Below are 18,677 nucleotides of genomic sequence, written 5' to 3'. Positions count from 1 at the left end.
TAGGAGATTCATTCTCTTTGTCCACAGATTAAAGACAACTCCTTTTTCCCAGTCTCATTTCCTACAACCTCTTTTGAAGCCCCCTCAGCTCTGTTCACACATGGCTTCTTCCTGGTTTTTTTTTTTTTGACTCTACCACTACTCTGCTCTGTATTATGTCTGAAATATGCTTTCTTCCCATCCACTTGTCCCTCAGATTCTCTATTCTGTCAGGTCTCTCATCCTCCTTAGGCAGAAGTAACCTCTGTCTCTCATCTGCTTTCATGACACTTGGTGTATACTTCTGATATTGAGACATTGCCATTGTATTAAACTTTATTTTTATATCCCCAATTAATACTTGAACTTTTTGAGTCTGGGTCTTGTTTATTCTTTTATTCTTATTTCCCATGCTGGTTGGTACCTGCCACATAGTAGACATTTAAATCTTTGATGAATGAATGAATCAATGAATTTGTTAAGTAATTACTTATTAGCTGATCACCCCTACATTTTTCTCTTGACTTGTGATCTCAACAGGAGAAAGAAAGGTTATTTTAATAATTTCTGATAAGATCTTTTATATTTTTAAGCTGGGTACTAATAATCATGTTAACATGTAAAACCCTTTTTGGTGTGCTTTTAAATTGCGTAATCATGGTAACTAATGCTTCTCATTCTCATCCTATTTTCTACAGATAAAACTGTAGTTAGAAATTTGATATTATGAATGTTAAATACATTAGGAATTTTAAATTAAAGTATACTCTCAATTTTTAATCAAAAATATGAGAACAGAAATTACTAGACTCTCTATTCAACATGTAAATGGCTCAACAGATAGCTTAGTTCCGATTTTTTTCAACACTGCATATTATTGCAAAACATTTTGGTTCCATCAACTGAAGGAGTTGTTATTCTTCAAATTCATGAGAAATCCTCACTGATCACTAGAATTAAATGTGAAGTCTGAACTCTGTGTTATGCTTAGAATGAGATTAAAATGTTATATCCTAGAAAGTTACCTGAGGGTTTAATAAGATTCTTGTCATCAGAAGCCTCTGTTGGGAGTTTAAACTTTTTCTTGATTAAAATAGGAAAATTTCATCATGCTAGATATTAAGGATGGGGATTTCTAAGTTATTTCTAGCCTCTGATACTTTCAGCCATACTGGCTGAATCTTATCCTTAGTTCCTCTCAGTTGGAAAGTCCTTTGAGATACTTGTTGCATCCTTTCTCTTCATGTTTGCTGCCATAATTGGACTATAGGATTTTATCTTTTCATAGGCAGATTAATGAAGTAACTTTCTGTTTCCTGATTGTAGGCTCTCTGTCCTTCAACTACTTTACATATGGCTGCTGATTTAAGTCAGGAATTAAGCCAGATAATTTGATTCTAAAATCAGGGTACTTCTTTGCACAAAGTTCCCTTTTGTTTAGGAATAAGGTCAAACTCCTCGGAGTGTCTGATATTTGAGAACAAGCCTTTCAGCAGGGCTCTATAGTAGAGCTGTGCTGATGTCCTCACAGCTTACATGAATTTGTGTTCCATTTGCTTTCATGCCTTTGTTTGTAGCAGTTCTCCTGCCTACTGGAACATTTTAAGCCACTGTAGCAGTTGTCAACTGTTCCACTTATTTTAGCATTAAATTACATGCTATTTTGAATTGAAATTTATGGTTTCTTATCTTTAAATATTGTCTCTATGTCTAGAATGCAAATTTATTGAAAACAAGTATGCACCAAATGTTTGCTTGTGAATGAGTTCTTTGAAATTTACAACATGTTGTATAATAGAGGATATGTACTAATAACAGTAGATCAATATCTTATGAAGCTGAAGTTCGTGAGGAAGGAAATAGTCAATAAATTTTTCTTCTTTGGGACTTACAAAGATGACCTTAGGTGAAAACTTTGAACAAGAAAATTAATGTGAAATGTGTCTTTGGCTTTCTCCCCTTATCTATTTTGAACTTTTATTAATTTTACAGAATCTCCTTTATTAGGCCCTTTGAGCCATGTTAGTGCTCCTGTCACCTACTACATTTCACTCTTGTCTTTGGTGTGCCCTCCCAAAGGTCCAGTTGCTTCAAAAATCCTTCTCTGGTTTTCAGTAGAAATCACTGTTTTCCTAACATTGCCGATCTGAGTTGAGAATTAGGTCATTAACAATCTGGCTCATTAAAATTATGGTAATGTCCTATCCCTTTCATCTCTCTGATTTTTTTTTTCATTGTAAAGAGGGTAACTATTTTAATGATCTCTGCCACCTGTTGAGCACTCATATTTTTCCGACCTGTACTAAATGCTTCAAAATCTTTTTCTAATGTAATTCTCAAAACAACCTTAAAGGTAAGTGTATTATCATTGCCATTTCAAAAATGAAGGAACTGAGGCTTGGAAAGGTTAAATAATTTTGTGAAGTTCATACAGTTAATGAAGAGTCTGACTTATCAAACTTAAAGCCTATAAACTTTATCATGATATTATGGTATCTGCCAAGAGAATTTCAAGTTCAAGTCAGCAAATGTTTATTGAGCACTTATCATGTCCTAGGTTCAACAGGAGCAACTCTGTGAGTGGAATCTGAGAAAGTAAGAAAAGAAAAAGAAATTATTCTGACAGTAGAGGGGAAGGATTTCAAACATCAAGCTGCCACACAAGATAACAAACTGATTTACACATCTGTGGTCAGCACCCTAAAATATTCCACAACTCCTTTTCTCTGGTTCAGAAACAAGAGATTTCCTTAAAGTTCTAGGAATTTTTAGAATACCTTAACAAATTAGGGAAAAAAAAAGAGAAACAAATAGTCATTTGTACATAGGAATTATTTTTAAGACAGGTATGACCTGTGTTGTATAATACCCTTCACCTATTCACTCTCCTCCACCCCAATATATGAATATAGCACTTAGCACAATTAAAATAACTTGAATTGAATTGATACTTTTTATATTGAAAAAATTGCCTTTACACATATTTAAAATGCAAGTTGATTTGTTTATTTTTATTTGTAATTCATTAACAGTGCATATTTAGTTTAAACTGGGCCTTATCCTTCAGGAGTAATGAATTCTGCTGTGATACCCATTTAAAGGTTATTTAATAAGTTGAAGCAGGTCTCTTAACAGACTTTCCTTACCTTTTTGATAGGCACAGTCCTTGGCAGCATCACTTTCTACTCGACAATTGTTGCGGATTTCTCGTCGGCTGTCACAGTATCCTAATGAAAATCTTCACAATGCTATTACAAAAGCTTGTCTTTCCAGGTAACCATACTCTTCTTTCACACTGACTTCAAGTCTTTGGATCTTTGCTAAAACACAACATAAATTTAATTGATAGTCTACATTCACAGGTTCATAAAAAGTATTGGTCTGAATATATGAATATTTCAGCCTAGTCATCAGTCATTAGAATTTACTTAGTATAATATATTATGTTATTTGGACATGAAAACAATTACAAGGCTGGGGGTGAAGCTCAGTGGTACAGTATAAGCTTAGCAGGTATGAAGCCCTGGTTTTAATTCCTAGCACCAAAAAATAAAATAAAATAAAATAATAATAATAATACAAAATTTTAAACAATTTTTTAATATTTGTTTTTTAGTAGTAGTTGAACAAAATACCTTTATTTTAATGTGGTGCTGAGGATCGAACCCAGGGCCTTGCACGTGCTAGGTGAGTGTTTCACCAGTGAACCACAACCCCAGCCCCAAATTTTAAACAATTTTAAGAAGTATTTTACAGATGAGAAAACTGAGTCACTTGCTCAGATCACGTAGTAGAGGTCTGAGACTTGAATGCTGGTTCATAGGTCTTCAGAGCTGGGGCTTTTGTGCATTTTACTTATCACCTTGCAAATTTGCCTTGGGATTTTCCATGCTTGATAGTACTGCCCTCTTCTCTAATTTTAACAAAACTAAGATGTTTTAAGTCTACACTAATAGTTTTTATACCAATGGGGAATGATTATAAAATATTGACTTATAGAATTTTCTTACAGAATCACCTTTTCATGAAACCATTTTAAAAGAGCAATAAAAAAGATTGAGAACAATTCCAGTTAACATAAAATATCTTCTTGAATACAAATCTTATTCTTTTAAGTTGATATTAGGTCTTGTTTAATTTTTTTCCTTTTTTTATGTTGACTCACATAAAATATTTTTGAAATATTAAAAAATGGTTTATTGGATACTATATTATTTACCAAATATATTTTCACAACAAGTCCAATACTAGGTATGATCAGGAAGCATCTTTTTTTATACCTACAATATGTTTGAGTCATCCTATAAGCAGAGTGGTTTGTGCTCACTGTCTCAATAGGTACATCATGAAAATGTTAATTTATGCCACTTATATCCCTGTATTAAAGGGCTCAAATTCATTATAAGGGTCTCTCAACAGCTGCCCACACTGACAAGATGAGCTGGGTTCAAAATAGCTGGCTGCAACATTAACTAAGAAAATGGCAAGAAATCACACAACACAGAAGTAGATTTCATGTCGAGGGTAGGATGTCTCTGCAACCTTAGGGTCAGCATCTACCCTGAGCAGCACTGAAAAGAGAGCGTGTACCAGGAATCTATTTTTATGGGTGGGTGACCCACAAAGGAGATCCAATGGAATGTTTTTCACCAAATAAGGCAGGGGATAATGTTTCAAAGGTGAAGTCTTGCTTTGTGATGTCTTGTTGTCAGCAGATTGATTGACATCTTGGCAAATCACACCCATCTCAGGTGCTGTGTGGGGTCACAGGCAGAACAGAGGAAAGGGACACTTACAGCCCAATCAGCGCACAGCGCCAGACCTGTTATAGCTCCAATGCACATAGTTCACACATAGAGCCCATGGATGGCCCGCGACAAGGGTCCAGACAAGACATGAAAGATATATAACGTGTTCTCCCTCTTAAGCCAAATCTTTCTCTCTCAAAACTAATTTTCACAGGCTGGATTTATAAGCAAACAGCCTATGAGATGCAATGTAGTGTGCACATTGTTACCCCTGGTAAAACTCTTATAGAAGGGAAAAGAAAGAAGCATTTGGATGTTCAACATCTCTAGCTATTAGATAAATGCAATTCAAAACTACTCTAAGATTTCATCTCATTCCAGTCAGAATGGCAGCTATTAAGAATACAAAGAACAATAAGTGTTGGCAAGGATGTGGGGAAAAAGCACATTCACACATTGCTAATGGACTGCAAAATGCTAGAGTCAATATGGAAAGTAGTATGAAGATTCCTTTGAAAACTTTGAATGGAACCACCATTTAACCCAGCTATCCCTCTCCTTGATCTATACCCAAAGGACTTAAAAACAGCATACTACAGGGACACAGCCACATCAATGTTTATAGCAGCACAATTCACAATAGCTAAACTGTGGAACCAACCTAGATGCCTGTCAGTAGATGAATGGATAAGGAAAATGTGGTATATATACACAATGGAATATTACTCAGTAATAAAAGAGAATAAAATCATGACATTTGCAGGAAAATGGATGGATTTGGAGAATAGAATGCTAAGTTAGCCATTCCCCCCAAACCAAATGCCAAATGTTTTCTCTGATATAAGGAGGCTGACTCATAATAGGGTTGGGAGGGGAAGCATGGGAAGATTAGACAAACTCTAGATAGAGCTAAGGAGAGGGAGAAGAAGAGAGGGAGTAAGGGGTGTAAGAAAAAGATGGTGGAATGAGATAAACATCATTAACCTAAATATATATACATATATATATGAATATGAAGACATGAATGGTGTGAATATATATACTTTTTATACAACAATATAAAGCAGGGGATAATATTTCAAAGGTGGAGTCTTGCTTTGTGATGTCTTGTGGTCAGCAGATTGATTGACATCTTGGCAAATCATACCCATCTCAGGTGCTGTGTGGGATCACAGGCAGAACAGAGGAAAGGAACACTTATAGCCCAATCAGCGCATAGCGCCAGACCTGTTATAGCTCCAGTGCACATGGTTCACACATAAAATTAAAAAAAAAAAAAAACAATCCCAGTAGGCCCAGAGTGTTCTTTTAGACCCTTTTCATATGTTCTAATATTTTCATCCTTCAAATTCTATTGCTGTCATTTTTATGATAGTTATGCATATTGTCCATTATTCCTTGATTAGAGGAATTAAAAGAGAATCAATCTATTTATGGCTTAGGATAATATGAAATGGTCCTTTGTAACTCTTTAATGTAATAGACAATTTTTTTTTAGTTAAATTAAACTCCTTAATGTTGCAACTTGAATTTGTTTTTCCTGTGGTGTATCCAGCTAAACTGAGACTCTCCAGTGACTTTAGAGTAATTTTTTGAGACATAACAAAAATGACTCCTTTCCTTTAACTAGAATATGAGATTTCCAACGAAAATTTGAAAAAAGTCTTCAGTCACCTATTTTTGAGTTATAAACTGAAGAAAATATAGATAGTGTAATTACCTAAACAATATTTTGTCTTAGATAGGATTTGTTATAAATATGAGATAATAGAAGTTGACACTGAGTATAAGCAGTGTAAACAACTTTGAAGCTCAAGGAAAAACAGTAGTATGAATATGTTAGAATGAACTAGCCACACCTCCAAAATTCTATGACCTGTAAGATATAGGTAGGCAATCAAATCAACTTTCGGTTTCCTCTATTTAAAAAAATACGAGAGTAAATCCAGTAAATAAACAACAGTGATAAAAATTTGGAGAACTAATATCAACTATCTTAAAGCATCTGAGAGAGCTGAATATAGCTCAGTGGTAGAGCTTTGAGCCTAGCGTACACAAATCTCTGAGTTCAATTTCCACTACTGTCAAAAACAAATGAATAAAATAAAGCATCTGAGGATGTTGATAACTGGCAAAATTTAACTTATTACTAATAGTCATACAATCTACATAGAAAATGTGAGAAAATTTTTAATAAAGGTGAGAAAGAATTAAGGAATTGATTTTCATCAGATGTTTTATTTGGATAGATATTTGAGAACATTAAAAGAAGTAATTTCAGAGTGATTCCATATTTTTCCTTTTATATGAGACAAAAACTTAAAGGATCTCTTTTAAAACACTAATATTTTTAAAACGTTGAATTAAAGAGTGTAGAAGCCATTGAAAAACATAAGCAAGATAAACTGAAGTAAATATTCTCTGTTCACTCTGCCAAATTAGAAATTATGAAAAAATATAATAAAAAATAATAATTTTTTCTTATGTAAACTTGAAAGGAAGAAAATATCACAATTCAGGTATAAGAAATGAAGTAAGCTTGAGGTTGCCATTGGACCTAGCAATTCTGTTCCTGGATTTTTAGCCAAGAGAAATTTTAAAATGTCCATACAAAAACTTGTACATATATGTTCCTAGCAATATTATTCGTAGTGGCTGAAAAATGGAAATACACAGTAGATTGAATTGGACATAACTTTCCTATGTTCACAAATGAATATACATTCAGTGTAACTCCACTTCATGTACAACTACAAAAATGGGAAGTTATATTTCATGTACATATGATATGTCAAAATACTTTCTATTGTCATGTAAAACTAAAAAGAACAAATTTTAAAAAAGAATATTAGGAAAAGAAATAGGTAAATATATGGGAAATTTAAATGTATTATGAAAAGTAAAGAAATAAAAATGAATACTAATAATATAGGGAAACTTTTTATGGGAAATTTAAATGTATTATGAAAAGTAAAGAAATAAAAATGAATACTGATAATATAGGGAAATTTTTATGGGAAATTTAAATGTATTATGAAAAATAAAGAAATAAAAATGAATATTAATAATATAGGGAAAATTTTAACAACAAGGTGAAACCAATAGTAAACAAGAGACTATAGAAACTGGAAAAAGATGAATATCTTAGTTCTATTTTCTTTTTTTAAAAATATCTTTATTTTATTTGTTTATTTTTATGTGGTGCTGAGGATTGAACCCAGACCCTTGCGATGTACTAGGCGAACACACTACTGCTAAGCCACAACCCCAGCCCTTAGTTATATTTTTTAGGAAGAGAATAGAAGTATCAAATCACTTGGTATTTGGTAATTCAAGTATGCACGCATAAATTTGGGGTAACCACAAAAAAGTATGGAAGTAGATCTTATGGGATTAGAATGAACAAACGGAGAAAAACTGATATCAATGCAACATAGGTAGAAATGAAAGAAAAAAATCAGCATAAAAAATAAACATGAGATAATGTTTAAAGTTAACCAATTTCTTCCTTCCTCCTCCCTTCCTTCCTTCTTTCCTCCTGCACTGGGTGGTGGGGGAGGAGTTTGAATCCATGGGTGTTCTGCCACTGAGCCACATCCCCAGCCGTTTTTATTTTTAATTTTGAGACAGGGTCTTACTATATTGCCAGGCTGTATTCCTACTTGAGCCTCCCAAGTAGCTTTGGATTACAGGTGTTCCCAGCTAGAAGTTAGCACAAATTCACTGTTGGAGATTAGGGTATTGACATGTGAATTTTAGAAGGGACAAAAATGTTCAGTTATAGCAAAAAGATGATATTTCTGAGGTTTTCTCTTTTCACTTCGCTTTTATTAAAATGTACCTGGTTTTGATTTATCTAAAATGTATGTTACACTTCTAAAACTTATGAAAAATTCAGAATTATCTCAAGAATGTGAAGAAGGTCCAAAATTCTATTCTTACTTCACTGTTAAAACATATTATTGAGAAAAGATACTATTTTGATAAAGAAAAAGTATTTCATAAAATCAAATAGCCAAATCCAAAATGAAACCAAAGCAAAACCAAACATCACTTAGTAAACCAGGTTTATTTTTAGTAAATCATGAATAGTTGGGAAAGTCTTTAATCTGATAAAGAATATGTACCAGAAATTCATAGCTGATTCTTTTGGCAAAACACTTGACATGTTTTCTTTAGAATTAGAAACAGAGCAAGAATATCATCTTTCTATATTTTTATTTTCTTATTTTTTTTTAACTTTTTTTTAATTGGTTGTTCACAACATTACAAAGCTCATGACATATCATATTTCATACATTAGATTGAAGTGGGTTATGAACTCCCAATTTTACCCCAAATGCAGATTGCAGAATCACGTCGGTTACACATCCACATTTTTACATAATTTTTAGTATGTGCATTTGCCCAGGATTATATCATTGACTACACAAAAAAATCCAAAGATAAAACATGTAAATTATTTGAACAAATAAAGTTTAGTGAGGCTACTTATGTACTGTACTCAGTAACATTCCTGTACTCTAGCACCTATGAATAAATCTAGTCATTGAGCATGTAATGCTTCTAAGGAGAAAAGTACAAATTTTTATTGAAATTTACAAAAGAGGACTTAAAAGGGAAGCTATACCTACATGAAAGGAAGGATTCATTAGTTTAAAACTGTTTCCCCCAGAACTGAAATACAGATATAATTTAATGAAAATCCTACAAGGTTATAGTGCATTTGAAAAGCTTTTTTTTTTTTTTTTTAATTATAAAAGGAGATTTATTTGGTTAGTTTACAAAATCAGAGGCTGGATAGTTCCACAGTGGCTGTCCCAGGCTGGACAGTCAGCGAATCAGTAGCTACTCAGTCCAAGAAGCTGGAGCCTCAGAACAAGAAGAACAATGATGCCACCCCAGTCAAAGGCTAAAGTCCTAGAAGGTCCCCAAAGAGTCACAGGTGTGAGTCCTCATTGGAAGAAGGAAGAAGCTGGAGTCTGATGTCCACAGGTGATAGAAGCAGCAAAAAAATGCACCAGCTCAAGAATCAAACTTGCACATGTGTGTAGGCTTCCTTCTTCTTCACTTTTTGTTCCATTTGGGCCCCAAGTCTATTGGATGGTGCCACCCAGGCACCCATTTGGTTGGGTCTTCCTCCTGGATTCACTGATCCATGTGCGAATTGTTTTTGAAAATACCTTCACAGACCTCAAAGTTGACATGTAAGAATCAAATTCCAAAAACAGTGTAGGAAATTTCGAAGATTGAGCAGAGTATACTTACTCTATCAGATATCAAGATCCATTGTTAAACCGTATTCTTCATATTTATTTTGTATTTGTGTAAGGGAAGACAAATAGACTATTAGAATAAACTAGGAAAAGATGTTTTACAAGATTTATAGTCAAGAAAATATTGGTATTCAAGGGACTACAAATATTAAGGAAAAAGAATCAACCCTAAATGGGCAAAGAATGAATAAGCATTCATGAGAAGAAGGAGTAATTCAAATGGCTAATAAACATCTGAAAAGATATTCAACCTCATTACTAATAAGGGAAATGAAATTTGAAATGAAAAACAGCTACCATTTTATACTTGTAAAAACATTTTCTGTAATATGTCTGCAATTTTCTGAACTACTAAAATATTTCAGAGTTTAAAAATGTTTACTTTTTGTTTTTGTAAGTACTTCACTGCATGAAGTAGCTAATTTTTCTGGTGTTAACAGCTGACCACAATAAAACTCCATTTTCTTCTCACCTTATGACCTTTTGGAAATAGAAATGACAGTTTATCTTGTTTTTTGCGTCACCTGTTGACTTTAGCAAAGCTACAGTTAGAAGTCTTTGTACTAACCTTCTCCCAAGGATAGCACAATGTCAGGAATGTACCAAAAATTATTGGTGATAAAGTGTGGGGGTCTTTTTGTTTGTTTGTTTGTTTTGGTTTTTGTATTCTTCAGTGACTTTATTCCATTTTGAGGCAGTAAAACAGAATAGAATTTTGTTGAAATTTTTAAAAGAAAAATTAACCTAATTTATATTCATAAGATATTTTATTAAACAGACAAAAAGGTAAATAAACTACCTAACCTAAATTTATTGAACATTAAATTTATTAAAATTATGCTTATTTTCTTGTAATTTTATTTCTTAAAATTTAGGAGACTGTTTAGAATTTATTTTTGGCTTTAAAAGCTGATTCAATTTTTTAAGGCTATAATTTTAAAAATTCTAAGTCTTCTGTGGTTTTCTGTTCATTCAGCTAACAATCATTTTTAAGGGCCTTTAGAAAATGTTTGGTTCCATTTATAAAACTTGGCTAAATTAAATATCTTTAAACATTTAAACCTGCATTAATAATTTTCTGTTTAACTATTTCAAACTGTATTTGTAAGTAGGATAAATCATGTTATCTTAAATTACTATTTGTAAATTTAAGAATTAAAATTATAAATATTTTTTTTAGAGGGGGAGAGAGAGAGAGAGAGAGAGAGAGAGAGAGAGAGAGAGAGAGAGAGAGAGAGAATTTCAATATTTATTTTTCATTTTTTCGGCGGACACAACATCTTTGTTTGCATGTGGTGCTGAGGATGGAACCCGGGCCGCACGCATGCCAGGCGAGCGCACTACCGCTTGAGCCACATCCCCAGCCCCTAAAATTATAAATTTTATAACAAATAAATTAATTTGTTACATCTTCTAAGTAAGACTGCTTGAATACACTGAGCCTCTGTTTTTTTCCTCACTCTTATTTATACCCCTCGTCCCATATTTGCTAGACTCCACTGGCTTTCCAGGCAATCTAGAAAGGTTCCAATTCATGGTCAATTTCAGGATGTGTTGACAGACCACGGTGATGTCAGGGATGACTGGAAATAGCAAACAAGTCTAGTTTGTAAGTGGGCAGTGCCAATTGAGGTGGTCTGATAGGAAGTAATGGAGATGCAACCACAGGGTGCACAGATACAGTCACTACTACCATCTAAGTCTGGGAGAATGGTGAAAGGAAAATTGATGAGGTACTAGGACCAGGGTTCAAAAAATAGAACAAAAGCCCAGTTATTGGGTCTGGGAGTTAAAATGAGCACATGGTTTTGAAAAAGGCAAATGATCTAAGAGTTTTGATAAAAGGTCAGCATTGTAACAGATAAGTCTGACTTGATGCTGAACTGATGAACTATTGGCACAGAGGTCTATGAATTCCCTTGCATTGCCTAGGACCAAAATGAAACAGTAGCTAAGAGCTAGTGTCAGATCTAGGAGTGGAATGCTATAAGGATAGGGATTATTCCATAGCAATCCCTTTATGGACATCTGTTGCCTCTGGCACATACCACTCCATTATTAAAATTATTCTCAAACATGTTGGAACCATTGTCAAAGTTTTAGAGCTATGTAAGATCTAAATTATAAGTGGTATGTTCTTAGTGTATTTATTTGAAACACTGTATTTTCTAGTGGTTATTTTATAAAAGTATGGTACAGATAATCATGGATTAAAGATTATTTCTGTGGGCTCACTTGGGATAAAACTAGTATAACTTTATTTGTGTGGGTGGTAATCTATGTTTCATGTTCCCAGCACATGATATGTTTATAATTGAAGAATGCCTCTTGTCACTCACCAAATTGACAACACAGTTATAAAATAGATATGGAGATACACTTTTGTATTTATTTATTTATGCTGCAGTACTGGGGATCACACCCAGGACTTCATGCACGCTAGGCAGTGCTTTGCTACTAAGTTGAATTCCTATCCCTGGAGGTATATATTTTTTAATGTAAGGAAGATCCAAGATTGATAATTATTCATTCAGTAATTTGTTAAGACTAATTCACCTCCATTGATTTGAATTTGTGACTGTAAACTTAGAGCAGTCCAAAGTATTGCTATAATATCTATTTAATAAAATTTGATAAACCAATAACAAACTATTTATGAAGTATATTAAATCCACTTAAAAAGCAAGTTATTTCAATTTTTATTCTGTAATATGTTGTTTGTAAGTGAGTATGGCTAAGTACAAATGAGCTTTATTTAGTTATTAAAGGAGATCCCACAAACATCCTTTACTTTATAAAGTATATACTTTATACTTATATATTCTAAAAATTTTGTATGCTTTGAATCTCATAGATCCAGACCAATTTCCCATAATAGGTAGTAAATACTAAAGTTGTGTGTGTTTGTACACGTGAACCCGTGTGCATTTAAAGATATTTGAGAAGCCTAATGCGGTGGAGCATGCCTGTAATCCCAGAGGCTCAGGAGGCTGAGACAGGAGGATTGAGAGTACAAAGCCAGCCTCAGCAATGGCAAGACACTAAGCAACTCAGTGAGACCCTGTCTCTAAATAAAATACAAAATAGGGCTGGAGATGTGGCACAGTGGTCGAGTGTCCCTGAGTTCAATTCTTAGTACCCTCCAAAAAAGATATTTGAGAATCACAGAAAACTTTGACTTTATCATTCCATTCCCCCATTCTCTGCCAGGTTCTTACCAAGCCTTGCTAGGTCAGCTTTAGAGAAAAATCTGGCAGATGCTGCAATAGAAATAACTACCAATGATAATCTGGAACCAGACCTGGAGGATTTTAAATGTAAGTATTTAATTTGTTTTTGTTTTAAGTGAAAAAATAATTATCAAACATTTGATGCTATTATTTTAATTTCAATATAAATGTTTTTAATGCATTTTGTTTATGTACTGAGTTGAAGAATCTGTTTTTTGGAAATGTGAATGCTATTTATAAGTTAAACCTTAGAATATTTACTGCATTGCAGTACATTCTTGATGGTTCTCCCTGGCCTTCAAGAGTCACAGTTGATACTAACATATTAAAGGCTCTGAGAATCCATTTTGTAATTAACTTGTATAATTTTGACATTATATTTTTTCCAAATATGTTTCATGATATTATCTAAAATTCTGCTTTATTTGCACAACATTTAAATATTGAAGACCCCTATGGGACATGTTTGGGCAACTTTTTTAGTTTGATTCAGACTAAACTAATATTCAGAATAACATCTTATGCCTTCGTACTCCTTCCATTTCCACCTGTTGTTTGTGCTGCTTTTTTTTTCTGAGTAGCCGTAAGTATAAATTTGAATTTTGAGGAGAATTATTCGTAAAAGTTTCCTATTCTTCAGTTAGAGCACAGCGAAAGTTTACCCATTTTTAAATGCAATTGCCTGTTTTTTAAAATTTATTTTTAATTTTTTCGTTGTAGTTGGACACAGTACTTTGATTTTATTTATTTATTTTTATGTGGTGCTGAGGATCCAACCCAGGTCCTCATCCATGCTAAATGAGCTCTCTACTGCTGAGCCACAACCCCAGCCCCTGTAATTAACTGTTTTATCAAAACATTTAATATATGACCATTTTCTAAAATAGACTACTGTGATTCTCTTTGTAGTAGACTTTTTTTTTTTTTTTAATAATGGAGGTTACCCTGAACCAAGAATTTGGTATTAAGAAAATTAGATGACGTTTTGGGAGTCAGATTATAAATTTAATATACTGATAGATCTGAATAGAAATTCAGAGTCAACTCAAAAGAGAGAATAACTCTGGGCCTTGAAGATTCAGAGTGTTATTTGATTGAATCCATTGATATATCCAAAGAAAGACTGTCATTTCAGACAGGCCCTTGTTAGCAGTGACCCTCTTGTAGAATATAAGGGACCTAAGTGTTGAGACTTTTCAAATTGACTAATACCATTAATTTTTAAAATCATCTGTCCTATAGAGAATTCATTAATTTACTTTCCTTGTTAGTCCATGCTTACCAAACAACCTTCTTGAGAATATGGCTTTCCATGCAGGTCCCACTCCAAATAATAAGCTTTTATGGCAAACAGTGTATTATAGTTGATATGAAAGTTGCAGTTTCCATTGTGATGTAATATTTTGCAATTTTATTTTCTTAGTCAGAATGTGTTTAATATTCTCCTGAAAGTTAGATTTACTCTCAGTTCTGATTATAAAATTAAGTTTGAGCCTACTAGATTTTGAGGAACTTGATAAATTTACCAAAATAATGTCATCCTGTGAAATTACTTACAAGATAGCTAGCCAGCTTTCTCCCAGAAATGTACTAGCAGCATCATTCTCTGAGTTCATATCCCCTTTCTGCTTATCAACATTGGTTGTGTAAATTCAATTGTCCTAAAGCTAATGGACATGTTCCACAAACTAAATTGTAGATGCTATCAGATGCTGTTTGAACCTGAAATTACAAGTGTCATCTCAGCATACAAGTATAAGAGTTGATTCACTGCCATATTCTGGCTCTGTCCCTTTATAGTTTTATATTGGGTCTATTTCAAGGTCTGGTGGTAGTAAATAAATACTAAATACTTAGTGTGATGGCTCTTGGCTTTCCTTCCCTGTAGAACTTTTGAAAAAGGAAAATGGTAAAGATCTGCTGTGCTCTGGCAAATATGTCGTGCCCAGTGGTACTTAAACATGTGACAGTGTAATTATTTTTAGTTTAAAATTGTTCAGAGTACTCTACAGAAGCAAGTGCTTTCCCCCATATTGTCTTAAAATATGCCTTAACATATTGAAAATAGCATTTTAAAAGATAAACAATTTGAAATATTCTTATTTGAAGTAGGAAAACAAAAGATAGGTGGATTACTTAAGGCATTGTAATTGTGTATCTGCTTGTTGGGTTATTTTCATAGGATGGAATATTACTAGGAGTCAAAGGATTAAAAATACTTGATTTGATAGAAAGAATGTCAGATTAGTTTAAGTTCTATTTTAAGCTCCACTTTTACTAGCTAGGTGATTTTAAATAAATTATTTAAATTATGTTCTTGGTTTCCTCATAATTCTCGTCTCATTGTTAAGTTACTTGAAATTATATAAGGAAAAATATAAACCTCATAGTTTGTGATCTGGCACATGAAAAGGTCCTTAATAAATGATAGCTTTTATTATTGTGATCATTAATATTATAACACTATTAGTATGAATGTTATTGTTATTATTGGAAAATGTCAATGAGCTTGAATATCTGATTACTACAGGGAATATATAAGATGGGTTCCTGACTTCAAGAAATTTATTATTATTAAATTCCTGTATTTAAAGATCTCTTTAAAGCAAAAAGAGAACAATACAATAAAAGTTATTACTGAATAACTGTATGGCAAAGGTTCCCAGTTCCTACTTCAAATAAGTATATTTCTGATACTATTCTATCAGAATCACCTGGATATTTATTTGAAAATATAGATCTTCTGAACTATTCCTGAAAATAATAGTTCAAGAGGTCCAAGGGTTTGGTTCATCTGTATTTTTTACTAGACCTCTCAGGGATTTTCTTGTGGAGTTTTTCATTAGGTGCTTCCTAAAGATGATATTCGGGGTACTTGAAAGCTTTTGAATGTGTACTTGGCTTATGTGTATATTATAATCCTGACCAGATAAATTTATGAATATGGCTTGGCTATGTTCTGGGTTGTTTTTTTTTATTTCTCAATTTTATCTATATACTATTTGCTAAATTTATTGCTTTAAAATTATTACATTTTAGAACATTATAAGCTGTATATAGAACTGTAGTGTTTAATTACCATCTTCAAGCTTATTTCTTTAGATGTTAAATTAAAATCCCTGAAGAGCTCAAGGTGTTACAGAAGCTATCCTACATTTTATGTTGGATGGACTTATCATCTTTGGATATTATTTGTAGGATGTAGTTATGACTAATTCTCTGTCTTATGTAAAACATTCAGGTGAAGTGGTATCTGGATCACTGAGGATTGGTACTATTAGTGCACCAATATATAATACCCATGAGAAAATGAAAGTGCCTGATGTTCTTTTCTATGACAACATTCAGGTAAGAGCATCACTTCATTTACTTTCATAAATAACCACTTATTGTGGTAGTTAGCTCTGAGAAATGATACTTATGTTTAATTATGTATGTAATTTTCTAAGTTAAATGCAGATGATGCAATATGATGTGTTGAAACATCTTTTATTAAAGTATTAAAAACTTTAAGATTCTTTTTTTCCCTCCTCTGGTGGGATTTTCTTTTCTTTTTTTTTAATTTAAAAAAATAAATGATAGCGGAATGCATTACAATTCTTATTACACTTATACAGCACAATGTTTCACATCTCTGGTTGTATATAAAGTATGTTGACACCAATTCGTGTCTTCATACATGTACTTTGGATAATGATGTCTATCACACATTTCACCATCCTTGCTAATCCCCTGCCCCCTGCCTTTCCCTCCTACCCCTCTGCCCTAAGTAGAATTCATCTATTCCTCCCATGCTCCCCCTTCCAAAGGTATTTGAAAATTGGAGGAGTTGCTGTTATCATTAGGGTTATAAATTTCATATGCACACATAAACAAATATTGTATGGCTGTACTTCAGGTTGATAAAGTAAACCCATTATTAAATTAAAAACAAACAGAACTTCTCATTCTCTTTTTTCTTCTTAGTGAATTCATTTCAGTAATTCAAAGAAAGTGTATCGTATACATCCTACAATTCCAGTATTTTTCTTTTTCTTTTCTTTCTTTTTTTTTTTTTTAAGGGAGTATGATGGAGAATTTTCATCTTACAAACTAACCAATAATTATTGACTTTCCACTAAGATTCAGATATAAGTTTATACCTAGAAAGCCATATTGTAGATATTCAATTCAATTAGATTATTTTCAGGGAATTACCCTGAATATAACAGTTTTCTTTTCCAAGTTTTCCATGAAGTGGTCCTTCGGTCCTTCCTGCCAGCCTTTTCAATTTTGTGTGTGTGTGTGTGTGTGTATGTGTGTGTGTGTGTGTATACTGGGATTGGACCTAGGGACACTCTACCACCAAACTACATCTCTACCCCTTTTTATTTTTTATTTTGAGACAGGGTCTTCCTAAGTTCCTGAGGCTAGCCTTGAATTTGTAATACTGCTGCCTCAGCTTCCCGAGTTGCTAAAATTATAAGTGTATGCCTCTATGCTAGGCTATGTATTTCTTTTATAATGAAAAAGTACTTAAATTTTCTGTAATGTTTCATTATTATTCTGCATGTAAATAGTACATTTAATTTACAAATTATGTTAGAACTTCTTACTATTTTTGCTATGTTAAGGCATTAGCAAAATTGAAGTTAAATTTATTTTTTAATCTGACATTCTACAATTCTGTTTTTTGTTCAAGCATCATAATTTAAATCACTAAATTATAATAACAATATAGAAGGTATCCAGGCAAATTCTTCTTTCTTAATAAAAATACTGGCTTAAAATTTTGAAATCTGTCCAAGCTACACTAATTATTTTTGGCATAGCAAAGGCATAACCCTGATTTGATTTTAATTATTAAGAATCAGTTAATTAATGTAGATTTTATTTTTCTTCAGAAACATTAGTATTCTTGCATAATCAGTACACAAATAAACAGAAAATTAAATTGTAAGACAGAGGAGGGGAAAAAACTCTTGCCTAATAAATAAAGACAAAAACTTGATTAGAAGGAAAATATACTATTTCTAAAAATTGATGGTATCACCCTCTGTCCATGTAATGAACAAAGAAAACAAGAAATCAGGATATTGTTATAAGTAACATTTAATTGAAAAGCTCTACAGCAGCAAGGGTTGAAAAGATTTCAGAGTGTTTAAGAATATAGGAAATTCAGTAGGAAAGAGGACCATTGTGCTCTTGAACATTGTGTCTGTTGCCAAGGTGTTTATGATATAGACATGGAGGGCTGCAGGGCTGCTGTGAACTTTACACAGAGCCCCTGAGGGACTTCTTGTAACCTGTCTCCAAATGTACCTCCTCCTCTAAAAGCATTATGAATTAACCACTAATGAAAAAGTTTTAGCTGTACCAATTCTAGGGACAGTGGCTTGATTAAATTTGCTTTTGCTATGTATTACTGATTCTGTTTTTGCTGCACTTCAGCTTTGAAGCAGTAT

At 32.9% G+C, this 18,677-nt stretch overlaps 1 protein-coding gene across 1 annotated transcript in view; it reads left to right on the top strand.

The window, feature by feature from the left end:
- LOC144253356 (von Willebrand factor A domain-containing protein 8-like) overlaps positions 1-18,677 on the top strand; it is a 243,155-nt gene that overhangs the window by 151,547 nt on the left and 72,931 nt on the right. The window contains exons 16-18 of the mRNA XM_077795473.1: positions 3,137-3,252; positions 13,214-13,320; positions 16,475-16,581. Of these exons, the coding sequence (XP_077651599.1) occupies positions 3,137-3,252; positions 13,214-13,320; positions 16,475-16,581 (330 nt within the window). The remainder of the gene's footprint in view (positions 1-3,136; positions 3,253-13,213; positions 13,321-16,474; positions 16,582-18,677) is intronic.

Source organism: Urocitellus parryii, chromosome 2, assembly GCF_045843805.1.
Source record: "Urocitellus parryii isolate mUroPar1 chromosome 2, mUroPar1.hap1, whole genome shotgun sequence".
Taxonomy (NCBI): domain Eukaryota; kingdom Metazoa; phylum Chordata; class Mammalia; order Rodentia; family Sciuridae; genus Urocitellus; species Urocitellus parryii.
The sequence above is the reverse complement of the archived record's forward strand: the minus strand, read 5'-3'. Positions and strand labels throughout refer to the sequence as shown.